Source organism: Limulus polyphemus, unplaced genomic scaffold (genome assembly GCF_000517525.1).
Source record: "Limulus polyphemus unplaced genomic scaffold, Limulus_polyphemus-2.1.2 Scaffold441, whole genome shotgun sequence".
NCBI classification, from domain to species: Eukaryota; Metazoa; Arthropoda; class Merostomata; order Xiphosura; family Limulidae; genus Limulus; species Limulus polyphemus.
In genome coordinates, this window is record NW_013666051.1 from 110,735 (window position 1) to 126,269 (window position 15,535).

The window sequence follows — 15,535 nt, forward strand, 5'->3', positions numbered from 1 at the left end:
TATCCTTCTAGAATATGCTTCTCTTTGAATTAGGATAATCTTCAAATATTTATAAATGGTTCATGATGGGTTTGGGATTTCCTTACAGAACGTACTATGACACTTGGGTATTTGTGAAAGTGAAACAGTGGAATATAGGTTAAAGCAACAAAGAATTATAAAATTCTTTACTTTTTTACCATTTTGATGGGTCAATACCAAAGAACAACAAAAGATGTTAATGACTGAATGGAATCTCTCTTCTATTGATTATCAGTTATTTCATATTTTTTACCTTTTGGAAAAATACCTAATTGGATACTATTATCTATATAGCATAATTTAATAGGTGGACTTCTTAGTTTCCAGTTTTGTAATTTTTGTAAAAAAATAACAGCTGTGGTGTTTTCAACCATCATGTTGCTAGGGGCTTTGAGTCACCACATGAATATTTGTGGGATCTCTTACAAAGAATTATCAAGTATCTTTTTTGGGGAGGTGGGGAGAGAAGAGGTGAAGAATTTCTTCTAAAATTATGTTGGGAAAACTTAAATAGCTGTTCCATTTTTTTTTCTAACTTTGGTTCAGTTATTAAGTATTCTTTTCATATTTTCCTTTTACTTCTCAAGTATACTTTTGTCAGACTTTTTGATTTGGGGTCTTTGTGTGCTTGTACGAAAATCTATAAATCACAGTTAATATTCTAATAATAATTTTATGAGACAAACATCATCATTCCACAGGAAAAAGAAAGCAAAATGGAATTTCAGACACTGTAATTATATGTAGGTACTGGTGGTTTTATTCAAACCAAAGTATAGGTGGCAAGTAAGTCTTTTGTTTGGATAGGCTATTCTGTAATATGTCTGGGTTGCACAACTGGGAAGAATCAGTCCATGCTCCCAAGTGAATAAGTTCTTCTCAGTGACTCACATATACCCTCTTTTGATCCCTCTGTACCCCTCTCTCCACAAATACTGTATATAATATCTTTGAGTTTGTGAGAATAATGTCCCGAGAGGGACAATTTATTTGGGAAGGCAAAGATTCTATAAGCCTCTGATATGCACCACCCATGAACCAAAGTAAATTTAAAATTGGAATATTTCTATAGCTTTATTCAATAAAATAAATTAGGGATAGTATTAAGTGCCAGGTAAGCAATGTAGGCAGCCAGGTTTTATTTATATATGATTAAAAATTACTTCCCCAGTGGAAGAAACTATGTCAGAATAAGTGTACCCTAAAAAATACAGATTGCGAAGAAGTTTACCCAAAAATTTAAGTCAGTTTGTCAGGTAAGTCCAGCATTTAATTACAAGAAAGTTTTAAAACTGTTTTCATCTTTGGTGGCCAAGGAAGAATTTATATTTTCAATCGAATTTAATAACATAGTTTTGCCTTGGATCCTTTAAGTTTGTTTTGGAAACTATGAGAATGTAATGGTATAATACTAATCTGAATAATCTTGAAAACTTATTGATGAAACAAATGTAACTGAACTAAGACAATGACTAACTTAAGAGACAATAGAAATGTGAAATTTGGGTCAGTAAGAAGTAAAAGGTACTAACCTGATGCTAACACTGAAAAAATTAGCAAAATATTGAAGAATGGGCTTTAATGCAAAGATTAATTGAAACCAGTTTCTTTTAAACAGAAAGTCTGATAAGAAATTATCTTGTCTTTCTATCAATATGTTCTCTAAAACAGGATTTTTTCTAATTCTGGTGCTCATTGAAAATTAAGAGCATAGCAGATCATTGGTTTTTTAATCTATTTTCTCTGCCACTGCTACAGAGCCACATTATAAAGGAATATTTAACAAAAAAAGAAGTATATGTGAACAATTCACACACATACACTCACAGCTCTCTTTGCATCACAGCTGATAAGTGTCATACAATACAACAAATGCAACCAATACTAATAGATGTCAAGCTATTTATTACCTTACACTAGACCATACAAAGATGAAAATACGTAACAGTTATAAAGCACAAGGTATGACAGTCACGGTGGGGCTCTTCCGTGGCTGTCCAACACAAGCGCTTTTCACATCAATACATACAATTCTAGTAACAGCACAGTAGTCAAACAGGCTGAGTACTTACACTTAGATATATAGATTTGGCAACATTTCAGCTTGGCCACACAATTTTATTCACAATGGGTAGAACTAACTTCCAAGCTTATTTAAAGATAACAAGACACTAATGGATTGTTGCAACACTGCAGAAAAGATAAGCAAATGGGCTTTGTCACTGGAAGTTTGTAAAAAACATGAGATGTATCTGCCACTGTTAAAAATTGAAAAACAAAAATTTTAAGAACAAGTATATACTTGATTCTCATCATATGACAACTTCTGTTCATGCTAGCTGATAGTTATTTTGTACCTTGTATAAGCCAACACAGAATGTTAAGGCTGGTCAACACACTCGTTCTCCAAAGCACCACTTTCCTTTCTAAAAATATTTCCTTCTACAGACAAAAAGGTAATTACAGATTCACAAATCATTGTTTTTAGAATTTACATAGGTCAGATTAATAACCTCATAAAGTCTGATACTGTTGTCTGAAGAATCAGCACTACTTTATGGGAATCTATTAGCAATGCTAAAAAATTATATATTAAGGAAAGTATATTTAACAACTTAAGATTTTCTCTGAAAATAGCAATCTAAACAACTAACACACACTGAAGAAGCCTGACAGTTCACCTTTTGTTGACAACATCATTTTAAATGCATCTTAATTTTCCTGATGTATGATGTACTGCTATTTGAATTTTCCTTTTTTTCATGTAAGTTAAGAGCCTGGGCCACCACAAGTCAACACATTAAAATGCTGCTGAAATAATCACTTTCTTAACTTTCTCCTTAAAACTTGCTCAGAAACTTCCAGTGAAATCCTGCAGACTTGATCAACTGAATGTTAAACTACCACTGGATTCAATCTTCTGCACACCATTAGTCTCTGTGTAAAGTGTGCAACTGGTTATAATGTTACTACAATCAACCTAATCATAACAACAAAAGAAGTGACTACAACTACAGTTGGAATCACATGTAAGAAGATCATTATAGGGTAAACATTTATGAAAACTCTCAAATGTGATTATATTGGGGCATTTTGTAGCTATTGGACAGCAATAAGTTTCCAACAGTAACAAAAGTTTAATAGTTGTTTGCAATTACTCAAAGAAAACACCTTACACATGGCAGTGCCTGTTAGGCAAGGTTTGTGAAAACATTTAACTTAATGAAATAAACATGATATTTTTGTATTATTATACAGAACATTATATCTTTTGTTAACAATATCTGTTGTTAATTATTACAGACCAACTTCCTTCATTAAGTGCCAGGTAAGTTTGAGCTTTCAAACTGAAACAGAAAATAAGAAATTACTGCAAAAATGTAGCTGCTTAACAGCATATGAAATCGATCTCCTGTTCTACAACCCAAGCTCTTTAACGGAAAGTTTTCTTTTTATTGAACTGAAACATTTGGAAACTGATAGGTGAAGGTCCAACCAATAAGGATTAAGTTCCAATAAGAAAAAAACTGTACATTCTGTTTAGTTATGTCATTTATGGACATAATTATATTTTTCATTATAGCTATGCTGAAGAACAGGAGATCAAAAAAATATAAATCCTTATCAGAGTATTGTACAGGAACTCTTTTCTCTGAAAGGGTTGGCTTTTTGAGAGTGGAAGCCCACAAGCAGATAGTCATCATTTTCATGTTCTTGAATGTATTTCTGGAAAAACAAATAATATAAAAAAAAAAAATATTGAGTCCAAATGATCTATAAAATAATCTATAATTCATTACATAGTGCATTTCAAAGTTCAATAATATCTCCAATTATTTTATTCTATAGCCTAATTTGTGGAAAAACATAAACCATTTTACTGGTCAAATAGTCAGCTTTTCTCATTTTTTTTGCAAATACAATCTTTTTGGATTTGAAATAAATATTAGTCATAACTATGATTATCACATAGAAAGCATTCAAAAAAAGAAAAGTATAAATTAGAGAATTTTTTTCCATTCAGAATATTATTAAACAAAAGAAACTCAGTTATACAAAATACATTTGAAAAATACTGAAAAATAAAATTTCAATTACTACTCTATAAAAAGAAAAAAATTTCTTTTAAGATTAACACTCCATTAAACAAAAAAATGTCAAGAAATAATTTAGTTACTAGAATAAAAAAACATGGTTTAACCCACCATTACCTTCAAATCTTCAATGGCCACAGAAACATTCACTCTTCGAATGGAAGCTTCTCGGCGTAGCTGTTCTACAACCTTCCTCTGCTGTTGTAGTGTGGACATCTAAAATGATAAGAAAAATTTCCAAGGAAGTCAATGGTTTGTTTTTAACCTACTTTACAATAAAATACCATTTAACATCCTGTTATAAAATAAGGAATTATACAAACACTTAAGTAAAAAGCTGGATTTTAATTCTTCAAAAAATTAAAGTTAAATATTTCCATGCATTATGGTCATATCTCTAAAGTAGATAACACTGCTTTAGGGTCAAATACAACAGAAAATGAATGTGGTACCTCTATTAGAAATAAAAACTATCAGTATCATTAGCATAACTAATTAAGAAATTTATATTATTTTAGTTTCACATGGAAACTACATGAGATTTCAGTTGAACACACTCTCTTTATCATCAACATATATATATATACCTGGACAAGCCATAGTTAACTGAATCACCATCAGGTATATCCATTCATGTAAACTGCTATTTTGGCTAAATGCCTTCAGTCAGCATAATGAAGACCGTTAGCACATCTTAACAATTTTAACTGTGAAAGCATTCATTAAAGATATATTAAAACACACATCATTGCCAATACTTAGATGTGTTTACCACTAGCTATGAAGAAAGCGCATGCTTGTTAGAGGTATACATGCCAAAAATTAATACATTAGAGGCAGACAGATGCATCTCTAAGCACACAGATAAAATACCAAAGAAGGTAGAAGAAACACACCAGAAAGGTGTGCATCATATAAGATTTGCACACAAATACTGAGAAAGCCACATCTCTACATATGCAAGGCTGCATTTTATTACAACAGAAGCATTATTAAATAAGATGTAGTGGACTTTAGTTGACAGATTCATCCAGAGCACTGAGGTGAGCCAACTTCCTAGATTGCAGGCTACTCTCCAATCTTACCTGTTTATTGTTCATAATGGCTTCCTCCTGTAAGTTTAGCCACAAATTGGAGGAGGTTGACTACACACTAATGGCTGGAATAAAGAGAAACAAGTTAATAGGCCAGTGAAAAGTTTTATGAAGACCCAATCAAGCTCTCTTTGAGAACACCTTGCTACAAACTATTAATACCAGCAAATAAACTGTTATATACAACCAGCAAAGTAGGATGTGGAAGACATTTTATATTTCTAATTGCAGTACATTTACTCGTATCAATAACTTAGCAAAACCCTCTAATGTTACTGCTACAATGTTATATGTGTACTTATTATGATACACATCCAAGTTGCATTAATATATTCTTAGAAAAATATTGAAAATTGTTAGTTTCAGGTATGATCATCTTCGTATTCTTGCTGCATCTACCACAGATTCCATTCTAGTTCAACACACTACACAAATGAACAAATTATGAAATTTGGGTGAAAATAATTGATGCTAATATTTACTGAAAAACCTCATTTTTTTTCAGTTAAAGTACCAAGTTTTTATAAACATAACAAGGTTGTGTTATCTTTTATTTTGAAATCACATTTATGTAACTATAAACAATACATCACAGTAATGGCCTTTAATGTTGATAAATGTTAATAACATTTGAAAAACTAAAAATTGTCAAATTTATCATAATCCAAAGGATAAGTGAAAAAAAAAGGGGGGGGAGTGGATTTTTTTTTCTTTAATGTTATAACATGAAAATATTTTATAATCATGCAGGTATAATTGTTTACCAAACAGCTAAATAGCTTCTGACCAAAATAATGTGCACTTTATTACTCATATTATTAGTTATCTACATGATTTAAAGCTGTGGTGCACAAACTATGGTACATGCCCCCGAAAATTTGGCGGGGGAGGGGAGTTCAACTATAACTATAGGTGCATATAAGTTATATCAGAAAGTATGAATTTAAAAATAAAGACGTTTTTGAAATTGCAGAAAAAATATTACTATCATTATGGCAACAGCAATTAACATGGGAAAATGACAAGGTACAGTATATATGCAAATAGGTTAGAGTGGGGAGCTGTGTCAGTGTGTCAGCTGCAAAAGGAACAAGAAGAGGTTAATTCCACACTGAACAGTAAATAGAAAGAGGTTAATTGTGCATTTCACTCTCTTTCTTCTTATTTTTAAGCATGGAATTAACCTCTCATATATACAAATAATCTTGTATTTGAGCAGTTTTATACAAATGGTCAAGTCTCCTTACTTCGGGTCCAGGAAATCTGATACATTTCTTTCTGGGTAGTGGCTGTTAACTGTCCCAAAACACTGTACCTTACTGTTTAATGGCAATAATTTGAAATCTTTAAATTATAAAACAAGGTAGTTGCCTTTAAAACCACTAATTGCTTTGCCTTATTTTATGAGTGGAACAGAGTTGACAGGTGATGTTGATCAGTCATCCCTGAACATGTTTAATTAATATTTCATTCCCCCCATTTAACTACTTAAACCTCGATTATATTCATTTGTATACATATTTTTGCTGCTAGCTAAAGGAGAGATTTGATTAATTCAGCATAAAATAGCTGTTAACATATCACAAGTGCAATGTTTAAAAATTTTATTTTATTAGAAGCATTCAAAAATACAGGAAACAATAACCTTCTCTTAATAAAGGCACAGAGATGCTTTAAATACACTAAACAAGAAGCCCTAATTATCATATCAATGTTAACAAACCAATGATTTGGGAATGTAGCCCATAGTCATGGCTACATTCCATGCAAAAAGCAATGTGACTGTTGACTGGATGGCCAAGATATCGTGAGATTTTTTTTTTTACACATTTGGCTGCTTGTTAGCTTCAAGTTTTGGACATTAGTGTACATTTACTAGTTTGACAAAAACATGTGTAATTGAATGTTAGATATTAGCAAAAAACTATCTTGTGTTTCTTTAAGTGACAGGTCAGAAGTAAACAAACAATCATTAAATAATGGTGATAATGAAGAATAACAAACTGATAGCTCTTTAGTTGGCACAAGCATTTCCTTGGTTTTTGTCTCTACTACTACTGTTGGTTAAACTGAATACCAAACCAAAAACTAAAGTGCACAAGTACCAGGAGGATTATTTAAAATCTGGTTTCACTTACAGAATTGTTGATAATGAGGAACAACCAGTGTATTATCTATATGCAGGTCTTAGCTAATGATAGCATGAAGCCAAATAAACATGCAATAAATTTGGAAACTAAACACCCAGAGCATGTGGGTAAAACCATCGAGTTTGGTTTGATTTTAGTGCAACATTACTTGAGGGTTATCTGTGCTAGCTGTCTCTAATTTAGCAGTGATAGACTAGAGGGGAGACAGCTAGTCAACACCACCAATTGACAACTTTTGGGCTACGCTTTTACCAATCAAAAGTAGGATTGACCATCATCTTATAACACCCCAACAGCTGAAAGGACCAGCACATTAGGTGATTGGGAATTCGATCCCGCGACACTCAGAATGCAGGTCAAGCACCCTAACCACCAGGCTATGCTAGGTCTAGTTCTTCCCTGAACAAGTAAAACAACTGAAAGGGAAAGGTAGTTTTCTAGAAAAGCAGGTCACTGTTTCATCAAAAACCTTGAAAGCTTCCTTAGAAGCATCTTATTTGATGGGAAAAAGTACGAAGCCACACAATATAGGAGAGACATTACTTCTTCCTGCTGCCATAAAAACTTGAAAACATGTGAGATCACAGAGAGCAGTATGGTGAGGCTCTCAAATTTATCCCTTTATCACGTGACATTTCCACAAGGTATATAGATGTAATCTCTGCCGACGTATAAATGCAATTGATAACATGCACCAAGAACAGTCCAAACTTCAATATCCAACTTGATTAAACTATACATGTTGCAAATTTAACTAAGTTTCTGGTAGTTGTATGCTACTGTTATGAAGAGGAAGTGCATAAAGTTTTTGTTTTATCAAGCACTGGAAGGGGAAGCTATCTTCTCTCTTGTTGATATGATTTTCACCACAAACAACCTTTCTTGAATTAATTGTGTTGGGATAGCTGCATTTATGTAAAACAAGAAAGGATTCAGAGCTAATGTAAGTGCTCTTGCTCCAGGTGTAATATTTACATATTGCATTACACAAAGTGAAGCATTAACTTCAAAGAAATTGCAGCCTGGAGCAAACAAAGTGCTAAATAGCTTTAAAAACAACAAGCTATTTTCCATTCTTTGTGGAAAAATGTGATCCACGTATGACAGAGGTACACTGGTTGTCTTATGGGAAGGTACTCAGTTCCATTGTGCAAGCTAAGGAATCAACTTTGTTTTTTTTTGTTAGATTGCAACTCCACACTTGCAGTGCATTTTGTGGATAAAAATGGCTTCTAGTATTGTGCTACCAGGATGATATTTTAGATAAACTCATTGCCCTTAACTGGTCACTGCAAAATTGGAATAGCAATATTTTGTGGCTGAGTGACAAAATGTCTGCACTTCACAAAAAACTTGTGCTATGGAAAATCAGTTTGAGACTACAAACTGTAAAATGTTTCCTTGCCTCAGTGAATTCTTGTAAGAAAATGAGTTAAATCATAGTCTTATTTGTGAAGGTGTTTCTATTCTTCTTTAAACACTTAAGTGTCAATTTGCAGATAAATTCTGAGAATTAACAGGAAAACACAATTGGACCTAGAATAAATTTAATAAGAGCATAACTCCTCATCTGCCAATGACAGCTCAAGAAAAGCTCGTAGAATTATCCAGTTCTAAAACTTTCGGCAGAATTCAACTCAAAGACCCTTGAGAACTTCTGAATGCTTGCTTGTAAAGATTACTTTGACTTCTAAAGAAAAGCAAAGGGCATGCTTTTATCTTTCACATCAACATACTTTTGCAAGGCAGTGTTTTTCTGTTTTGCCAAAAATCAAAACAACACAGCAGCCTTGACTGCAGGTAGAGGGAATCTTGAAGTTGCTGTGTCAACATTTCAGCCAAGAATGGACCTCATCCCACACCAAGCCAATCCTTCACACTAAATTGGTGAGTAAACTTAAAACTGTTTGCTTCATGCTATGTACCTTTTTAAGATGTTTTATTTTATACAGGGTGTGAGGCACAACAAAATGCATGTTTAGAAATGGGTTCCATATCCATCAAGCCAATCCTTCACACTAAATTGGTGAGTAAACTTAAAACTGTTTGCTTCATGCTACGTACCTTTTTAAGATGTTTTATTTTATACAGGGTGTGAGGCACAACAAAATGCATGTTTAGAAATGGGTTCCATAAAAATAGTTTGTGCACCACTTTTTTAAGGAAAAGCACAAGACTGCAAACTTGCAAAATAATAACAACTGCTACCAATGTTAATAGCAAAATTTTTTATTTCAGTTATGAAAATGGCTTAGAATCATTGAATTTGTTTGTTTTGAATTTCATACAAAACTACTTGAGGACTATCCATGTTAACTATCCCTAATTTAGAAGTGAAAGATTAGAGGGAAGGCAACTAATCAACACGACACCATCCACCGCCAATTTTTGGGATTGACCATCACATTACAACACCCAACTGTTGAAATGGTAAGCAAGTTCTGTGATAGGATTCAAAATCATGACCCATAGAATGAGAGTTCAGCAGCCTAATCATCAGGACAGGCACACCTACCCTTTTCCATATATTTCATAAATATTGAAGCTAAAGTGATCTTAAAGTCAAGTATTAAAAGTATCTGGCTTTTTATTTAGTTATTAAAAAGCAAGACCAGTAAAGTGTAATGACAGAAGGTAAAAAGGAACAAGTATACAAATACCTTTATAAGTAAATTTACAAAAAATACACAAACTAACAGGGAAGACTAGATGTGTGGTTGAGCAATGAAAGCGTTTAACATAAACTGCTACTTTTGTGCAGCATTACTAGCATGTAATTATATTTTTCTGATAATTGTTCCATTTAATGTTTTTTTTAGACTTGTGGGCATTCTACTAGAAATAGTTTTTTTTTAATTAAATTTATAAATGTGGCTAAAATGTTACTGATATGGTGATTCTGATCTATTTAACTGGTCAAAATCAAGATTTTTTTTAAAACATACTTAGAGCTTGGTGAATAGTTAAACTTGCTAATCAATTAGTTGTGAAGCTCATTAGTCAATTATATTCAATTATTCTCATGAGATGCAATATATATATTTATATATATATATACACATAAAATGGGTAGAGCACAGCTAACCCATTGTGTAGCTTTGTGCTTATCAACAAACAAATATAATGACAATATTTCAAGTATTTGGATAGCTGGGTTAAACAAAAATAGTAATAATCAGAAACCCTAATTTTGATTAATTGATTATTTTTATAAGTCATGACACTAATTGATTAAGCTAAATAAATTTGAACTAATGAAACATCAATAATGGCATTATTGGATTGCTGGATAGTTGGAATAATAGAAAACACTAATTTCCATTAGATGTTATTTTCATAGCAATGATTGATTTAATCATAATTTCAATTACTAGACAGCTGGAAAAATCAAAAACAAATAAATGGAGAGACTAGTTCATTATTTTCATTACATTAATCAAGTTAATATATCAGTTCTAATTACATATTGTTAGCCTGCTTCCAAAATTTGTGTATGATTAGGGCAAACAACAATTTAAATTTTACAAGTGTGTGTGTTAGTATAATTAGATAAGTTAGAAGCCATAAGATTCTTGATGCATAAAAAAAAATGGCAAGAAAGATTACTGCTTTAATAATCAGATATGCAGTGATAAGTTGGTGGTCAAGCTAACAACTATGAAAGCAACTAAATTTTAACCATGCAGAAAAATTGTTACTAATTTTGGAAAAAGTAAAAGTTACACAAGTTAGGGTTTAACTACTTGATATCTCCAATAATTTTTCTAGTTGCTCAACAAGTCTGCGAGTCAGCAGGAGGAGAAGTACAAGAAAACTGAAGCCTTAACATTGAGCTGGTAAAAGAAAAATGCAAAAAAAAGCACTAAACACAACTAGTCTCACATTATTAGGAGTTACTGCAATATTAGGTGAATCAGAGGAAGTAACTATTGCCTTGAAATGCTCTCTGAATCTTATAACATAATATTCTTTCAACACAATAAATTCTCAGATCTTGAGAAGTTCATCTCACTGGTTTGAACTTCGTACCACATGCCAAACCAAAGGCTTGGATGACCAGTGCAGTTAAACACAACAGCAGCATCCACAAGGAACTTCATGACAGCTCTCAGTCAAACAATCACCAATGTAAACTAAAAAACATTCAGATATTTCACTGGAAGTTACCCACACAAATCCAAGTCACCAATGTGTACAAGGAAAATTAATACAACACATCAGCTGAAAACTGGAAGTTCCTGCCAGATGACACTGCTCTGTATCAAACAGTAGGAGACTTCATTGTCAGACATTCCACTGGGGATACAGATGAAAACACTAATGGCAAAAGTTTACATTCTGCTCTCCACAGCATAGCCACCAACCTCATACTACTAAAAAGTGGATGAATCAACAAGAATCGCTGAGCATCCCTATACAGACTGCTTTTGCAAATCTCACTTTGAATGTAATCTCTAACTAGCATAGGGGATATAATGTCTGAATGGATCAGCTTGTGTCAAGACCGAAATGAAATAAAAAAAATCTAGAAACGGATACAAGAATGTCAAACAAACTTCCTGTAAGCTCTTGTATCATCAAGTACCTCTTCACCATGTAGCAAAGTCACATCAACTTTTGCAAAAAACCCATATTGATGGAATAGTGATATTGATAAAGCCTGGAAAGCACACAATCAAACACAGAATAAGTTCATGGAGATACAGTATGATCCAACTAGGCAGAGTAAGCAAGGATTGCTCTGCTATTTATAGGTGATTCATTTCCAAAACACATGGCATGAAATGGATGAACTGCATAGCAAAACCATTCTCACAAGCATTTTGTTCTGGCTTTTCACAAGCTTATGGCTAACAAAGGAACTCAAAATAATTCAATGTCAGTCATTTCTAATGTTGACACTTACAACCTAAAGATGAAAACCAAGGCAAGATACAATAACTAATGTGACCATGGTGACATGCAAGTGAGGCTTAAGCTATAGCAATCCCTATCTGAAATACAACTACATGTGGATATGGAAGCAATCTTTAGTTCAGATGAGATACACAGAGCCATAAATACATCTAAAGATGGAACTCAAGTTCTGTATGTTATAAGAATTTTCATCTTTAAGAACCTAACAGAAGACAATCTGTTGAAGTATCAACACAGCTAGGCAACAAGAAGCATCCCTGAAATATGAACTGATGTCTTTATCAAATCATAACTCAAAACCAAGATGGATCACTCTCATCTTAAAGGCCATCCAACCATCGTCCTACTAAGTACCATTCGCATGATCCCAGAAAAAGTTTAAGCGAGAGTGCATTTCTATCAGACAGAATCACTACTACCATCATCATAAAGTAGCTATTGCAATGGAAGAGATACTTGGTTCAACACAGCTGAATTCATAGCTGACATACTGGAAGGCTTTGAAGTTGCCCTGAACACCTTGGCAATAGTTTTAGATCTGAAAGTTGTCTTTTTGTTGAAAACATTGTTCAGAATAAGTATCAATGCAACACGTGTAAGATGGGTCATAGCCGCACTAACTACCAGAAGATGCATCACAAAACATGGAAGCTAAAAATTGGACTGGAACACCAACAATAATGGTCTACCTCAAAGTTATAATTTTCCTACAATGATCCCAGACTAATGGCAGAAAGCAAAGCAACTGCATGGTAACACTATCACTTGGATGTATGTTCCAGGCCATGTAGGGATAAAGCAGCTAAATGAAAAAGCAAATCCAGCACAACTCTACTTGTATGAAATAGATATCCTTTACTCTAGTAAGGTGAAAATGGCAACCATGGAAGGGCTTTGTCAACACAAAGGGAATGAGACTGCTGGAAAAATGTAGTACTGTATGTGCACCTAGGAAAAGCAAAGAATAAGGAATCAATATGGCAGTTTAACCAGCAAGAAGGCCACTGTTAACATCAGTAAAGGAACTCTCTTCTACCTCTTGTGAGGCAGCCAATCTCCACATGAGGGGTCAGCACCTGATGGCACAACCCCTTAAACTGTAACCTAGTACTCAACTCAAATGATCAATTACAAATGGTGTTTCACAGACCACTTCTAACTCACCGCAAACACCAAATGATGGTCAATTTTATGATATGGCAGATATATATTACTCTTTTTTGTAGATTTTATGAAAATTCTTGGCAACGTAATTTACTCACATACGATGTAAGCATTATATGGTAAATTTTTGTAACCAATTTCAGATTTTCCAAATTCTCGGCAACATAATTTGCTCACATACGATGTAAGCATTATATGGTAAATTTTTTGTAACCACTTTCAGATTTTCCAAATTCTCTTAGTTTCTTTTATTATAGCTAATATTATAAGCTCCTTCCAGGCTACTATAATGCAAATGAATGAATCTCCACTTGCCAATGTTCAAAATGATTTCCAAATAGAAAACTACTCACTTAACTTATGGAGATCCTTATGCATTAAAAAAATAATATACACGATATCAGTTACATTCATTTTCATATCATTATTTGCAACTTCTAAGATATATATATATATATATAATCTACATCAGTAACATCACAAACATAATTACATATAAAAAAAAACTAACAAATTATAAACAAACACCATTTCATATGAAATTATAATGTTGATAACATACATGCTTTTTGACTATTTCAATTGTAATTCATAATCTTCTTTCCTAAAATAATTTTGAGTTTAAGTAACTGTGTAAATGTTACTGTATATTTCCCTATTAAATGTTAAAAGGAGGAGTCAAGACAGTTTAAATTGTGAACATGTATAGCTATTTCTATAGAGACTGGAATGACTAAATTATACAACAATCCTGTGGGTTATTTACATCTCCAATCACAATGAACTTTTGTAACTTAAAATTGCTCTTTACTTCTTTAAACATCACAATTTTATTGTCCATTCTTTATCTAAGTTATTTACACCACCTACAGTTGAAGAAACTCCATACATATAAATCCAATGTATGAACAAACTCACTGACACACACACATCCTTATGAAAATAAAACAACATACACCATAGGTGGAGCTTTAGCTTCTTCTCACAAAGAATGGAACAGAAGGAACTGAGCTCAATGCAGGACAAATTGATAGGGTTTAAAAAGTTTGTTCCACAGTGAATAATAAAGTTAAACATCAAACCACATGCAAGAATTAGTTTTATACTTGATATCCCAACAATGATATTTTTGCATATTGAATATCAAGATAAGGTATAACTTTGCATATAACCAACTTTAATTTTGCAGTTGTTTCAAGAAATTGTCCTCAATTAGGTTTTTCATTAGAATTAATAATTCATTATATGAAAAACAGTTTCATAACAATTACCGCATGCATATGCATGATAACAACAATACATGTATACTTAACAAAACATCAAAAACACATTAAAAATTAATTGTAACTGTTACAGTTATTGTACAACAAAAACCAGATATAGAGGAATTAAAAAAATACTATGAAATGAAAAACATTCTAAATTCTTGAATGTGCATAACCAACACAGTTCAAGTGTGAACAATGCATTCCTGACTTGTGTGTTATCTACTCCTCTGTCAAATATGTACAAGTACTTACTTAGTCCTGGAAGTCTGGCCTAACATGCAGGAGGGCAAAAGAAGCCCTTCTCTGTAACTTTTATTTTTCAACAGTCTATTGACTGGTTGCTAAATATTGTTTTAAACACATTAAAATTCATTTTTATTTGCAATAGGTTATTTTAAGGTTTAGTAAAATTAAAATATGTAAAAAACAACATGTAATCCATGATGTGACACAGATAAAACAATGGGAGAAAACAGTACAAAATATTAAACTTGTATGCTTTATTAAGAATAATTTTCCTGACTGGACAGAAGCACAACCCCACTCCTGTTTAGCAGTAGTTACAAGAGAAACAGAAATAAGATGACTGATAACTCATCAGAAATGATATGCAGGTGATAAGGGGTGTGTGGGTCTAAATACAGTTGGTCTAATAATATTAATTGTGAGCCCTTGGAATATTATGTAAGGCAAACTGGAAAAACAGAACATGGTATGAAGCAAGGTGTTTACATAAAACAGAATTAAAAATATATACCTATTGTTGCGTCATCGAGATCACATGACTACAGTGACGCCACGTTTCTAGAACTATCCCGTATCTTGGC

The 15,535-nt window shown here is 32.7% G+C and overlaps 1 protein-coding gene across 2 annotated transcripts in view; it reads right to left on the bottom strand.

Moving 5' to 3' along the window:
* Window positions 1-1,906: 1,906 nt before the first annotated feature.
* The window catches only part of LOC106458303 (guanine nucleotide-binding protein subunit gamma-1-like), a 19,616-nt gene continuing 5,987 nt past the window's right edge, over window positions 1,907-15,535 (bottom strand). The window contains exons 2-4 of one of the 2 annotated variants that reach the window (XM_013917797.2): window positions 5,201-5,274; window positions 4,233-4,331; window positions 1,907-3,747 (exon numbers count right to left, since the gene is read on the bottom strand). In XM_013917797.2, coding sequence (XP_013773251.1) covers window positions 3,646-3,747; window positions 4,233-4,331; window positions 5,201-5,215 — 216 coding nt within the window. In that variant the 5' untranslated portion in view covers window positions 5,216-5,274 and the 3' untranslated portion in view covers window positions 1,907-3,645. The remainder of the gene's footprint in view (window positions 3,748-4,232; window positions 4,332-5,200; window positions 5,275-15,535) is intronic. The other variant, XR_001290768.2, reaches the window with a different exon arrangement.